A 16,039-nucleotide genomic window follows, 5' to 3' on the forward strand; every position below is an offset into this window, starting at 1 on the left:
AATAATTCCGCAATCGTTGCTTTTCTCTCATTTTGCGGAGCATATTTGACGGTGGTTATTGCTCCATCGTTGACCACAGTTTGCACAAGTGCTAGTGTATTGATAGTTTTGAGTGACAGTTGGGATGCCAGTGAATTGTTTCTGTTGGTGCTAGTAGTTTGTGGTGCGACTGCGGCCTTTAAAGTTATTGACTATTTCAACTGATTGAGAATTCGTGTTAAGATTTTGGTTTATCTTTTTTTGGATCAGGGCTTCCATCTCTATATGAATAGCTATTTCGAGTGCTTTTGTTGGTGACACCGTGTCTGTAGGAAGTTCCTTTTGTGTATCGATATCCAACATATTCAAAAAGAAGGTATCACGTATGAGTTTTGTTTCCCCAACTCCCAGGATGCACTTTTCCGATTCTCCTTTTTGCTGTTTTGAAGAAAAGAAGACAAAACGGTCATAAATTTTGTTCGTTGTTTTTATGAAAGATTCCTCCATTAAGCGCCAAAGTTCTTCCATCGAGTCTTTTTCGATAAGAAAAAGCGGGTGTTTGCTTTTGAAAGTCATGCGGCCTTTTGTGCCGATGCGAAGATAGAGAAGTGAAGTCGCCTTTTGGTCTCAAATGTCTCAAAACTAATCGCCGCACAAAATGCCGATCTCGTCAATCTTTTTTCATCTATTTTGCCATGTCACCTTTAGTTGTTGATTGCAAATTTTTTCATTGCGTTCGGTTGCCTGAGTGTTACTTACCACTGGTTCCTCATGCACAGATTCGGGTAGGTATGTAACTCCTGTGGGTGGTCTTTTGAAAAAGATTTCCAATTCTACCTCTCTTTCGATCTGAAAAAGATTTCCAATTTCCATTGTTGCATTCATTTCTCCCACGAGAGGAGTGGCGTGATAGTTGCCACTCCTCTCTCCCAGAAAGCGTCTCTTTACAGGGGAGTTTTTTGGAATCATTTACTGGAATCATTTTCTGACTGCGACATGTACTGTTGAACAGTTTTCTTGTCTATTGAGCCCTGATTGACTGCTGTTTATTCAAATTATGCAATTGCGGTGCGGTTGCCAAAATTTCAAGATTGATTTAGAACTATACTTTTTGAAATTGGTCGTTCGTGACGCTTACTTTTCAAAAGAAGTTTGCCAATTTTAAAGTGCAAATGATTAGGATGAACAGAAATGAGAGAATGAAATGAAACAGTTATACAAATTAAGTTAAAGGGAGTTAAAATAAATCATAAGTTATTCATGCAGCACAAAAAGATGTTGAATTTCTTGACGACGTAAATAGACCATTACCTGTCTAGAACATGAACAAAAAGGAAGTTGCAACAGCTAGTTATGAATGAATTAAGATTAACGAAATTCAATTAATTTAGCGCCTCTGAATCAAAATAAAATTTATTAAAATTAAATCCGGTAAAGAATATTTTGAGAAATATCCAGTCTGTATGACAACGATAAAAAGAACCATTAGAAATGTTCATTTGTTGCTTACCTTGGCACCCAATTTGTGACAATTGACCTGTAGTTAATTTCCTGTAGTTTACCTTTTAGTTGACCTGTAGTTGATCTGTAGTTGACGCTTTAGTTAATACGTCCATTTCGTTTCAAACTATAGAAACAATTAAGTTTCAAAGCCTTGAAAAACTTCCGTTCTGATATGAATTCAGTAAACAATGTCCTTCTCTCATTCATACGAAGCCGACGACTAGCACTAATCCAAAAACTTTCATACGACTACAAAGAACGACAAATAGAGACAAACAAAATCTATCAAACTGTGCTAGAAGACGGTGTCGAAGCTGCTAAACCCGTAATCTGTTCAATGACACAATTCATACGTTTATTTGTGCTTTACTTTTAAACGACACTAACGTGATATCTGACAAGTCAAAATTATGATATGACAAGAGAAAAAATTAAAAGATGCGATAATGTCGAAAAGTGAAAACTGTTTCAAATACTCGTAGTAACAAAACCAAAAATCCATTATCTAAATTGTAAAGCCGCAATAAATATTGAGTCAGGAAGACGATTTGACCTCTCCAAGCTGGCCTTAAGCTACAAGTTGACCAAAAGATGGAAAATAGCAAAGCTCAAAAATGAACTGTTTTTTTAAACAAGTATTTTTAAATGTAAAAACAACCATGAGCTTTCGATCAAAAAATCAAGGTTGCCTTGAAATTACATAGAAGGCTAATTGCAGCTGTTAAATATCCTTGATTTGAATTGTTTTGTTTTCTTATTGACTTCAAAATTTCAAACAGAAATGCAAATATTTTTTTTTAAAGACAGCAAAAGATTACAATCCGCATTTCATAGACTGTAAAAGAAACCATTGGACCAACATTAAACTTGCTGTTTTTTAATACGGAGCTGCTAATTGGTTGAGATGTTTTGAGTGAGGATAATTTACGGAAAATTCAATCCATCAAAAAATAAATAATGCATTTGAATAATTATCGAGTTAAAATGGCGGAAAATTTCAACTCATGAACACTCTCAAAGAAACCGAAAGTAAAACTAAACCTCTTTGGAGATCCCAAGTTTTGTGTCAGCAGTTTTTAGATGTGTTATTCAGACTCATTTTAATGAAGTGGAGGAAATAAGCTTATTTCGTGCCAGTTTTGGTGAAAGAGACTGAATATTGATAATTTGTCAACAATTTTAGCAAAAAAGTACATCAAACAATTCAACGAGACCCTTTCATCCTTAGAGGTAAAACCAAAAACACCATCGTTAACAATTTTAACATATATTTCAACAAAATTGTCAAAAATTTGCGTAAATTTAAGGAAAATGTAAACAAAACCAATGAAAATCACTCAGATATCCACAAAAATAAACCTCGATAACTCCGCGGATAAAACTTTTTCGATAATGTATTCTACGTTGGACGGACAATCTAACGATGCCACTCACAACCGTCTCCGATGAATATATCGATCAGCCAAAATTGACTGAACGAAAAAACCCGTTTGAGTATATAGTTCTTCTCCCACTAAAATGGGTCGGAGCAACAGATATGGATACATAGAAATTAGTTACAGTACAGATATTGCACTCTAGGTGTAAATTTCTCTAAGCAACGTCCTATTAGCCAATAATAGTTTTTATTATCTATTTTGCTTGAGCAAAATAGATACTAAAATAAATTACAGTATAGATATAAAAAATATAGATATAAATTATAGTATTATAGTATAGATATAAAAATAAATTGTGGTATCTTTATTGCTTGAGCAAAAAAAGCACATTTTCAGGTTGTCATTTATACAGTGATAATTTTAGCGGTGCCAGGAATCTATTTCTGTTATGCTAGAAAATACATACAAATTTTTAGGTGAAAAATTCAATTAATTTGGTGGTGGAAAGCAGACTAAGATAAGTGACTTTCGGGATAATGCTTCAAAAACTCCACATACACTTTGTTATCGATCCGAGTGGGGAATCCTGGCTGATTAATGTTAAGGAAGCTTGTAGGGCACCCGTAAATTTGTTTGCGTCTTCTTTGCTGTTGCATTTTTTCTTGAATGTAATGTTAGTCATGCCCCCCTCTGTCACTTCGCAAACGAAATGTGATATGTTAGAGAATTTCGTGATCAGGTTTCTAAATTTCACTGGCGTTGACATCATTGTTTCCATTGGAATCTTGAAGAAGAAGTGCGTCAAACCGAATGTCTTTTTTCTACCAGGAACAAGAAATACGTTTTGGGTTGGCTAATCAGCAGTAATCAAATCTTATTTCTGTTTAATTCTTGGCCAAGATTTTCCCTACATTTTACAAGTCTTAACCAATACTTAAAGCTTTTAAAGAATTAAAGCTTTCTTTAGTGAAAATTTCGAATTGACCAAAACAAATGTAACATGTGCCATGATTGGGTCTAGTAAATAAACCCCCAAGGAAAAAAACCCCACTTAACTTTAGATAGGAAAATAACCCCCACGGAAATAAACCCCCACGGAAATAAACCCCCATTTTAAAATCGAATTTCGGTCGTGATAATTTGTACGGTTGTGATAGTTTCATATCAAGTCCCACGGGCCGCTGGGGCATGGCCATGGCCCGCGAGGCATGGCCAAACGCTCTAAATGCGCAGCTCTTTAATAGTAAAGTGGGGGTTTATTTTCGTGGGGGTTGATTTCCGTGGGGATTTATTTCCGTGGGGTTTTATTTCCTATCTAAAACGAAGTGGGGTTTTTTTTCCGTGGGGGTTTATTTCCGCAACCGGCCATGATTTGCTCATTTGGCTCGTGGTCAGATTTGTGACAAGAAGAAGACTGCTCCTCGGTTAAGAGCACTGCGTGGATAATGGGTAGCTCCTTGATCACTCCTGGCAGCAGTTTGTTCAAATTTGGGCCAGTTTTTTGCTTTTTGGGCCGTTTTTGGCCAAATTAAGACCAAGTTTCGTGTTTTCTCGTTAATTTTCAATATTTTGATTATAGAGCTGAATCCGATTTATATCAGATCGTTGAAACGTTGTCCGGAAAAATAACAAAAAAGGAGTAAGAAGACCCAGCAGCCTCATTCTTCTCAAATAACTGAAAATGCAGCAGTTTTTAGGGCCCCAGTCGAGTTTTGGCTGCAGAAATGTCCACATCGCAGCCGGCCATTGCTGACCTTCATCAACCCAAAACTGCAAACAACTTTGCCCAAGATCAAGCGAATGCTGTCCCTGGATATGTACTCATCCGGAAACCTTTTTCCGGTTATTTTTTTAGACTATTTTTGGCTCATTTTGGTGTTTTCCGGACCTATTTTTTGACTATTTTTTAGCTAATTTTGGCGTAATCGACTATTTTTTGGCTAATTTTTGGCTAATTTTGGCGTATTCTGGACTTATTTTTGAATTTTTTTGGCTAGATTGGACAATTTCCCGGCTATTTTGACGTTTTTCCAGATGTGTCAAGTCTTGGCCAAGCATTTCTTAAGACTGCCCAAGTCTTAAGACATAATTTAAGACGTGCAAAATTTAAAACATGACCAAAGCCCTGATGCGCTACTGCTCCAAGGCATGTAATAAATTTTTTTCGCTGCTGATAAACCTTGACGTTTTATCCGGGTAGTTTCGAATTTATAAACAAAATTATTTTATAAAACTCAAACAATGTGCCGGTTCTAGCCATTAATCATCCGTATTAATCTTAAAAGATTGTGGAACCCGTTACTTTTTTGCAAGATTAGAATCCATTATGCCGGAGTGTTGTATTATTGATTACAATTAATAACCCCAGAACAGTGCAAAGGCAAAAAAGAAGTAAACCACAAAACTGGCAATATTAGCTATTCAATAAGTCAAACCACGTAAGCAAGTCTAAAGAATCCTTCGCTCTCTCAGTGTTAAACTCATAGTAAATAATGTTTGACAATATAAAAACCACTCACAAACTATAAACAGATATCCAAATTATAAATCTAGATCACAGCGCTGTTTTTCCTTCTTCTGTAATTTTTTTCATGGCGTTCCTTTTTTTAACTTTTCGTCAGAAACATAGAGCAGAGGTTAAGGAGCAGAGGTTAAGGCTTTGAAAAAGTCAACTTCAGCGTGTAGTTAAAAAATTTTCAATTTTCGTTCCATAAAACCTGAGCCTATCCAATATAATCAAATTCTGAATTTTACCTCAGGACCCTTAGAAAAAAAGTTTGTCACTGAATACTTTGAACTATTGGATATTAAAGCATGACCAAAAACATAATCAAGGTTATTGTTATTGGGAAAAAGTTTTGATAGCAAATTTAACTGGAAGACATTAAATACTCTTGACAGTTAAACGTCGATGTTACTCGAAAATCTTAGACAGATCTTCAAAAGTCCTTTTCAAAGTGTTCTATTTTAATGCTATTACAGCAAAACTTTTTATTATCGCAAGAATTTAGCCATATCCTCTTAGCTGTATAATTTTTAGCTATATAATTTTTAAGTTGAAGGCATCCCATTCTATGATATGTGGTATCAATTTGAAGCTTTCTGCGTCTAGAGTTTAACTACAAACAGAACTTTTAGATTTTTTTGGAATCATTTTCTGCTCACAATGGCAATGAACTTTGCCTAATTTTTTTATTAAATTTTGCTAAAATTTTGGTCAAAATTCTGTCGTCTACGACAAATAGCAGCTTTTTGGGGGGTACTTTTGAAAACAGGTATTTTATCGCTTAGTCAACATCTCCATATAGTCCAAAAACGTTTTAAATATGAGCTTTCTGAGAAAAAGTTAGCGACAATATTTCAGCCAAATTTTAGACACATTTATGAAATTTAACGCGTCCATCAACTGTGTTAACCTAACTGTTCATCCAATGATCAGTTTCGAATTTGTGTTTGACTCTTAATAAACAAGGAAAAAAATCATTTGCGACCAATCTTTTAAGGGTCAATAGTTAAAACAAAATAAGATATCAAAAAACTGCAAAAAGGTTTCAAATCGAAGTTGAAAAACTATAAGAAGTTTTAACTTTTAATGATAGCTTGCACTTTAGCAACAAAAGTCTGAGAATCAATCAATAACAACTCATTCTGCATTTTGTATTTTTTGGGGACTAAACTGAGATTTGAAATATAAATCTGTTTGTTTTTTTTAGACATTTTTGTATTTTTTGATCATCCTTTATGTCAATTGCTGAAATTTTTCTCATACTTGTGTCCTTCATTAAAACAACAACGAATAGGAGCAGCACATTTACTCAGCCTAATTTCAAACAAGTAAGGTTGTTTTTGTGTGTTTTCTTTTTTATATAGAACTTCATAATTTTTGATTATCTTGAATTCAATTAGAAGTCAAAATTGAAAGTTAACATCAAGTAGCTAAACAATTAATCACACTGGGGCAGCATACGTAAAAAAACATTGAGTTTCAGAGTGCGGTCAACTAATTCCGAGATAAGAGAAAAATCAGAATTTCGCGATAACGGTATTATGGCAAGATTTTTATGAGAGCAAGATATTAGCCATATCCTCATCTATGATAAAGCAACGGCCCTAAAACTTTTTGACTTTTTTATTGTTCCAAAATTTTTGAAAAAAATGGGAGATCTTTATGCTGGCCCAACCGTTGTTCAGATAATTTTTAGTTTGAGGGCATCCCAGACAATCAATTTGAAGCTCTCTGCGTACAGAATTTTACTACAAAGAGAATTTTTAGGAGTTTTGTTTTCTTTAAAAATTTTTCATCATTTTTTGAGCAAAATTGCAGGCAATTTAGCCTAATTTTTTAATTAAGTTTAGCTAAACTTTAGGTCAAATTACAATCGTCTACAATTAAAGTGGCTTTTTGGAGAGTGTCATTGAAAACCAAGTGTCTTATCATTTTTTTGGTTTGAAAATAATTGTTTTGAAAAAATGTTGTTTTTTTCAAATTCTAGTTCGGCTATCCAGAGTTTTTTGTTGGCTTGCCTGATTATCAATCAAAATGAAAATTCGTATTCAAAAAAAGTTCCTTGTGCGCTCAAATTTTATTAATACTCAAACTGATTAGCCCCAAAGAAGCGACACTTTTTCAAAACAGATTATTCTTCATTTTCTGATATGTTTCCTCTCTATTTTTGTGTTGTAAGTTAAAACAATTCAGTCCTCAATTGTTTCGTCTCTCCGTGTATTTAATAAATTCAACCTCGTTTTCAAGGCACCAAATTTTACAACTATATTTGCAAGCAAAAAATCATTCTTTTAAATCACTTTTACACAAGAACTTTTAAACAAGAACTTTTAAACATCGTCTTTCTGTCCAAAACAAGAACAATTCAGACGTCTTAAACGATCTGTTGTAAAAAATTTTGTCTTCTTTTTGACATGTCTTGTACGTAGCTCATGATTCTATAAATTTTGACATTAATTTTCATTATGTAATAATTAACTATTCGTTCTCGAAGTGTTTTAACCAAAATATTAACAGGAAAAAAGTATTGATATTGTGCGTTTAACCATAATAATCTATCCCCACTTCTACTCATTTTTGGCTTCGCCGTCAACCGAATGAGATCATAAAGGAATATTTCAAAGAAATTTTACTTTTTTTTCCAAAAATTATTGGTATTTGAATTAAGACATCGCTTACAGCTCAAAACACATAGTTAAACAAATGGGACTACATTAGAGGACCGATGAGACCTGCCATACCATTATTGAGACTACGGGAGAAGTCAAATAACAAAACCAAATAGCAACAACAAAATAAACTTATATCTAAAACTGGAATGTTGTTTTGAAAAAGGAACATAACAAAAAAATCAAAACAGCTTGAAATAAAACTTCTGCGAGAAAACGGTGTCGACATCAACAAAACCATATTCCATTCCTTAAAAATTTGATATAATCAAATGCGTATTCTCTGAACACCGATTATGTGATAGGTAACCTGTGAATCATATGACTAGGTCACGATTAGATAAAAAAAAAAGAACATGAAAAACATATAATTAAAAAATTACTGGTTTTTTCGAATTAGTTATTGTCAAGTTCATAAAAACAATAGCCAGCAACTGAAAAAAGTAAAGAGGTTTGTTTATTTCTCCAACCAAAAGCCATTGAGATCTGTCATCACTCAAATTACGTCATTCGTCTATAAAATGGACGCCAAATACAGAAAAAATTTACACATTAAAATAAACCGTTGGGTTAAACAGTTTTCGAAGCCGTATAAACAATATGCAATGCACGGAAAAAATTAAATGTGCTAAATTAATCCGCTTGTCAACAATAATGTTCTGATATATGACCTATGGTTAAACTCGCTAAGCACGCAGCACACAAAAAATCTGCAAAAACATTAAGTTTTAGTCTATTAGAAAGACGATACCACCTTTCTGTTGAGTCCTTCAGCAATAACATAACCAAAAAATAACAAAAAATGGCGAAATTTAATTCTCCATTGTTCATTTTGAAAACAAATAATTAATGATACTAGATAACAAGTAACCAAAAATAACAGCCAAGTGCAAACTTAAAAAAATTATTGTGCAATTTTCAAAACATTGACTTCAAAGTCATGAAAAACTTTATCTATCAACTCAAGTTTTTATCCTAAGGAAACCCCTTGACCTGAAATTATCCCCAATTTCTTTATAAGACTCGAAAATAACGACAAACACAGTTCAAAATGGAAAAAAATCCATTAAATTTTGTTAAAAAGCGGTGTCGAAGCAGTTAGAGCTAAACCTATTCACCAAAAAAACTGATTTGATAAAGTGCGTCTGCTTAATAAACGCCAAAAACGAGATATTTGACTTGTCAATAAATAACAAGACAAGAAAAAGAGCTTCAAAGATGAGAAAACGTCCAAAAACGTCCAATCGAGTGAGAACCTGTTGTGTCAAAGCTAATACTTAAAATAAAATCCCGCTGCGAACATTAAATTTTACACCATTAGGAATACAACCCCAACAGTCTTTTCAGCCCTTCAGCGATAAGATAGTGGGAAAAAACAAAAAACGGCGCTGCTCAATAATCTATTGTTTATTTTGAAAACAAATAATTAATGCAATTAGTTAAAAAGTAGACCAAGAACAGCAATAAGCAAACTTAAAAATACTGCTGTGAGACGCTGCCTAAGCAGCTAAATTCGTATTCTGTTTAGTGAAAGATTACTATTTACGCCTGGGTTTTAAGCGGCAATAACATGATATCTAACAAGTCAACATGACAAGACAAGCGAAAAAATTAAAAGATGCAAAAGTTTCTAAAAACTCGTAGTAATAAAGCCGGAAAACAGTTATATAAATTGTAAAGCCGCAAAAAAATTTGACTTAGAAAGACAGTTTGAACTGTCTTAGCTGACGTTAAGCAACAAACTGACAAAAAAAGGAACAAAATGGCAAAGCTCAAAAATCAACTCTTTATTTTGAAAAGAAGTATTTTAAAAGTCAACTGATTAAAAATTTTTGACTAAAAATTATGAACACCTTCCCTTGAAACTCATTTAAAAGCCAATCATACAGGACATTAGAAAAGTGGATTTGAATTTTTATGTTCTATAATAGGCAAAAAAAGCAAAAACTGCAATACTTTAATAAGAAAAGCAGTGACTGATTACAATCGGAATTGCTCTGAACTGCATAAAACAACGATTAAAACAAAAAAAACTAGTATTGCTATTGCTGTTGCTGTTCGGCCATTAGAAACACGTAATTGTTTCGTATACTATGGATTTTGGTTTAAAAAAAATCAATTTATCGAAAAAATGATTCTTTCTGGATAGTTATATAGTTAAAATTGAAAAAATCCGGCCAAAGATTAACATTTTCGAGAAAACTAAAGTAAATCTAGATTTCCTTGGATTTGTCGAAGAGTGTGTGTGCAATTTTAAGTTGTGTTAATGTAACATATTTATGGCTTTTATGATGAAAAGACTGCAATTGAAAAAAAAAAACAGAGAAAAACTCGAGCCAAAAGATAAATCAAACAAATCAATAATACTCTTTTATCTTTGAAAGTAAAATAGTTAGCACTATCGGTATAAGTTTTAATATCTGTAAAAGTGGAAAATGAAAAATAAAAGTTGAGAATCATAACAAAACAACAAAAATCGCTCAAACTTTCATAAAACAGTAAACCTCGATAACACCGTCGAAACAAAAAGTATGTTCAGACAAACCTTTTTAAATATGTAATTTCCACTGAAAGGGCTTTCTTATGATATCAGTCACAGCTCTCTTCGATAAATATATCGATCGGCCAAATATGACTGAATAAAAAACCCATCTGAGTATAAGGCTCCTAACAGCTAATGCGGCCTGGAACAACTATTACTATTTACTAAGCTGCCTCAAAAAGTCCTTTAATTAACTTCACTTGTACAACGCCTACCTAAATTTTCTCAGTATTTCATTGATGTCTCATAGATAAACATTTCGTAAGACTAGAAGAACAAAGCTGAGATCTTTTTATTTCAGATCGCATATTTTAACTGCTATTTTGGCATAATCTCTCCTCATATGCAATTTTTAGGCTTCATATCATATATAAAGATTGTTTGGGAATAAGTGAGACGCAACTTCAAATTTGCTTAGGTTTCCTCGCTTCTCAGTTTTCCGTAGTATTTTCTGTTGTTACTTTTTTATATGTTGTGGGTTTGTTATCAGGTTTCCCAGTTCACTCTGTGTCAACGTTTGGTAACAAGAAACCACTGTTGTAAGTTAGCATATTAAAACTTTCTTTCTCAAATGTGAAACACAAGTTGGTTTATTGTTAACATTACACTTCCGTAATCATGAAATCAATCAGTTGGTCGAAATATCATTGCTTTGTCCTTTTTTTGCGGCTAAAATTTTTTCTAGACATCTATTGCTTTGTATATGATTTTCTCAAACAGATTGATAGATTTCACTTGCTTTCTCGGGTTTTTTTACAACTGCTTGAATTCATATTGACTTGTACATGCTAATTAGTTCCTTCTTTTTACCAAATCAGCGCTTAGAAGATGTTGCAAGAATAAAAGTTGTCCCGTTGACGATGTAAGCCAGATAATCAAATGAATAAAAAATTGTTTGCCTTTGAGTGTTTTTCATTTTTGAAACAGTGGGACGGTTAGGAATAGATTTAAGATAATAGATAGAGTACAATTGACGTGGAACCGTTCTTTACATAATGCTTTTTGGGTTCGTTTTTGATAAAATAGATGATACTTGACTATATTATTGTTTTCTTAAACTCTTGTAACTTCTACAGCCACCTTAAACGTTCTTGCTGAAATCATCAAAGTCAGTTAACTTTGTATAAGAAGTCAACCATTTGAATTTAAATTTGCTACGAAGATCTTTCATTTTCCGAAGCGTTATTAAAAAAAGACTCATGAGGCTCAATCGAAACCGTGAATTCAAATGAATTCAAACCTAATGGGTTCGGGTTCAGTTACAACACAGTTTAGTAAAAATTCTTTTGATGATATTTATCATATATTAGGAGCAACTGAACATAGGGGTTACTCACGTTTTAGAACTAATTAAAGGTTACTCACGTTTTTTTGGTTTAATTGATAACTCAAATAGTTTTTCTTGTTGGTTTTCTGTTTTAAACCTCAGCTAAATAACTTTATCTTTTTTCGTAGCTGCTTGATATAAACAATGTCTCGTTATAAATCAAACGTTTCTGAAATATCATTTTCGATGTTTTCATTTAATATATGTTACGCGATCGAGTCTTCTTGTTGTTCAATGTTGAAACGTGAAAAGCTCTCAACAGCTCGAATAAACCATAGTGACGTATTAAATTGTACTCCAAAATCATAACGAAAGGATACATAAAATAAGTAGGCACTTTAATGTGCGTTCAGTCGAAATGCAAACAAGGAGGCTTTTTAATGTGCGTTCGCATATGATGTTCCCAACCGCGCTCATCTATATTTTTGACATAACTGTCAAATAAAAGAAGAGCTAATCAAAAATAGATCTTTGAGTTTTAAAAAAGTTACACAAACTACTAAATGAATTACATAATGCCATATACCTTACAGTGCTCACGAGATCTCACACAATTAATAGGATTAATAGAGAAAAAAAACAACAAAACATGCAAAAGAAAAAACATTTATTACGGCAAAAATTCAATATCTAATCTTAAAAGCATCTAGTAACAACGTCAAAATACAACTAGATCTTAACTACACACATTTTTTTACTACAAAGCTGATGGGAAATTATATTAATGAGCCTTGGTATCAGGTTGACAAATAGAAGCAATAAAGTAGAAAATTTCAACTAATATTTTTTAAAGCAAATACTTAAAAAAGTCTAGAAAACCATTAGCTTTTCACAAAAAATTTTTAATAAATTTATTAAAAAGTCACTAGAAGACCTATAAAGTCTTTATTTTTTGTTTAGACTAAACGGAAGTTGACGGAAACGGACTAAAGATGAAGAAAAATTGAAAAAATGACAAACAATTTGAGAAACAAATTTTTTGAAACTATTAGATTCTTGCCCTGTTATTGTGCCTCATTCGAAAATCATTAGGACCTTTTATTACGCGAATGTGCACATAGAACAGAAAAAGGAAGACAAATATTGACCACTAACCAAACTTTAATGAAAACGCATATACGCATATTGTTCTACAAACAAAACATCAGATACGATGTAATATCAAAAGCCATTTTATTATCCGACTGACAAGCATTGATGAGAATTAGATACAAATTGACGAATATAACAACAAAAGCTATAAAGTATAAAAAATGAAAAAAAAAATATATAAAGTTTAAGTCTATTTGCTATAAATTTAATGCATTGAGTAACTTCATTCGTTCAACACTCAGTTGGAGGCTTATGAATCATCTCAGCTCTTTACGAAGCAATTAAAAATTGAACTATTCACTAAAAAAATTACAATTTCAAATAATTTTTTAACAACAGTGGAATTTTTTTTGTAACAGTATAACTTCAAAAAACCAACAAAAATATGAACTATCATTTTAAAACCACGAATTTTTTTAGAAAACCCGTGGTATCAAAGCCATTAAGGTCAATAGCTTTCAACGAAAAACAATAATTAATAAGTTATAATAAAATATGCTCCGATGAACAAACAAGCAATAATTTGATTCATTTGTTAGTCATCAATAAGTCGTCACAATAAGTCATATGCCTATGAAAACGACAAATAAAGGCAAAAACCAAAAAAAAATCAGTAGAAAAGTGCGAGACAGTGTTGATGCCATTAAAACCGTTTTCTTCGAAAACTTTATTTATGATCTATTGAAAACGTTCTCTATGCCAATGGGAAATGGCCATAATAGGATAATGTGATAAGATTTCAAAAGGATCCAAAAGTATGAAAAAAATAATCAAAAATTATAAACAAAATATGAAAAGTTGTGGCATCAAAGTCCTAATAACAATATTTAGAAGATAAAGCCACTAACGAGAATAATTTTGGTTGCAGTAGAAGAAAAGGGGCTCCTGTCAGTAGTGATACTTACTTACAAATCAAAGAAACAATTTTAAGATCCTTTAAATTTCAAAAAAGGTTTTTTTTCGAAAAAATATTTCTAAGGTCTTAACATCATTAGCTGTCCACTCAAAATACTATATAGGTTCGCTTACTGCTTTTTAGGAAGCTTATTGAATGTTGAGTAAAAATGTTTTTCCATAGGACTACAAAATTTTATCCAAATTTTTTTTTTAAATCTGAATAAGAAAATCAAAATTTCAAGGAAAATTTCAGAAAATTGGAGTCAGAGCCATTCATTGAAAATGAATTAGTGAGCGATTGAAAACGAAAAAGTGAGCGATTCATTGAAAACGAATTAAAAATTCATTGGGCATCATTTGACTGTAAATGAGATTTGTCGTGAACAGAACCAAGATTTGAAAAGTGAATAGTCTCTAAGTGACTAGAAAAATTTTTTAAAAAATATGAAATGGTTTTTAAAATATCAGCTCTCAAAGAGAAGCAGAATTTTTTCCATTGTAAACTCAAACTTTTCCATTGTAAGCTTTTTAATGATACACTCACATTTATCTACGATGAATATATCGATCGGCCAAAATTGTCTGAGCAAAAACCCATTTGAGTATATAGTTCCTCCCCCACAAGAGGAGTCGGAACAACAAAATGATACGATACATCTGGTTCAAGTGTTGAAACTACTAGTTGAAACTACGATTTGGTTGAATCTACCAGAATCATAAACTGGAGTTATGATTAAAAACTCCGGAAATAAAATTTTTTTCGTATTCATTTTATGAACTGTCTAGACCTATTTACAAATTCAATGCTGAATTTAAAATTGCATTTCCTTATGGCTAACTTTTAGCAGGGTTAGATTTGAGAGCAAAGTTCCAAGAAAAATTTTTACAAACGCTTGCCTGAAACTCTTTATCATTGTTTTTTTTTGTCGTATGAAAGAGATAGCGGTGTTAACAAGAGTTAAATTCTCACATTTGGAAAGCAACTCTTTTATAACTAGAGTTTCCAAGAAAGATCGCAAAAAAAACGAAAATAATCTTGTCAGGAGGACGATTTGTCAGGAAGCTTTTGATAATGTCAAAACTATTTTTTTCTTGAAAACTTAAGAGGCCTCATTTTCAACATAAGCTGTAGATAGCTTTGTACCGATTGCGCTACCGACTCTTATCGAGGGGAAACATATGAGGGGGGGGGGGGGGGGGGGAATGAAGGGGAAAATACTATAAAGGGGAAAATGAAGGGAAAAATACTATGAAGTGGAAAAATGAAGGGAAAAATACTATGAAGGGGAAAAATGAAGGGAAAAATACTATGAAGGGGAAAAATGAAGGGGAAAATACTTAAAAGGGGAAAAATGAAGGAAAAAAAACAATGAAGTGTAAAAATTAAGGGGGAAAATATCGCCTTTTCTCTTGGCTATCAGGAGCACTTCCCCTTCGAATTTGTCTGCGAACTTTGCATGTGACAATTAGCACAGCCGTATTTTCATCCGCCTTGTTAATTTTGTCACCAAGGAATCTGAATGATCCCTTAGCCTGCACTGGAAGACCGGCGACTGCAGCGGGAATGGGAATGGGCCCAGCGACGGGTATTCCTGACTTTGGAGTACCACCACCCAATACGAATTCACCATCCCATCCAATGTGTTTTTTGAGGTCATCGAGGTTCTTAGAAAACGAAAAGTGAAGGTCTTGGCAGGGTATTGGCTTAATTTTTTGCAAGGATGTGCTTTCCCACAAACTCAATCCACCGAAAAACTCCCTGTTTTTGTGGTCGTATAGATCACCCAGATCGACAATATTGCCTTTTGCCTCGATGTTTATAGGCTTCACTGTCTGGCTCATTTCCAACAAAAGCTTGAAACAGATACTTTGACAGCAATAAAACTTTGACCACATGCAAAAAATTAGGAACAAAAAAGAGTAATTTGCCCTCGATGATAATAAAAATGTTATCTAATTAAGTAATGGCATTTATTTATTGCTGAAGATTTTCCTGATCTTTTAATTGCAGGTCGTTTACGGGGTATTAAAATAATGTGAAAAAGGTGCAATTTAAAAGAACACGAAATGACAATGAAGAAAATGAATTTTCAGTATGTGACAAAATGTAAATAGTGTAAGACATGCGCAATGTATATAGAAGAT

At 32.8% G+C, this 16,039-nt stretch overlaps 1 protein-coding gene across 3 annotated transcripts in view; it reads right to left on the reverse strand.

The window, feature by feature from the left end:
• The window catches only part of LOC142350365 (uncharacterized), a 92,621-nt gene extending 76,877 nt beyond the window's left edge, over window positions 1-15,744 (reverse strand). For 2 of the 3 annotated variants that reach the window (XM_075402209.1, XM_075402207.1), the window contains exons 1-2: window positions 15,326-15,744; window positions 3,420-3,645 (exon numbers count right to left, since the gene is read on the reverse strand). In XM_075402209.1, the coding sequence (XP_075258324.1) occupies window positions 3,420-3,645; window positions 15,326-15,736 (637 nt within the window). In that variant the 5' untranslated portion in view covers window positions 15,737-15,744. The remainder of the gene's footprint in view (window positions 1-3,419; window positions 3,646-15,325) is intronic. The other variant, XM_075402208.1, reaches the window with a different exon arrangement.
• Between the last annotated feature and the right edge of the window lie 295 nt (window positions 15,745-16,039).

This window comes from Convolutriloba macropyga, chromosome 12 (genome assembly GCF_964194025.1).
Source record: "Convolutriloba macropyga chromosome 12, txConMacr16.3, whole genome shotgun sequence".
In the NCBI taxonomy this organism is placed as follows: Eukaryota; Metazoa; Xenacoelomorpha; order Acoela; family Convolutidae; genus Convolutriloba; species Convolutriloba macropyga.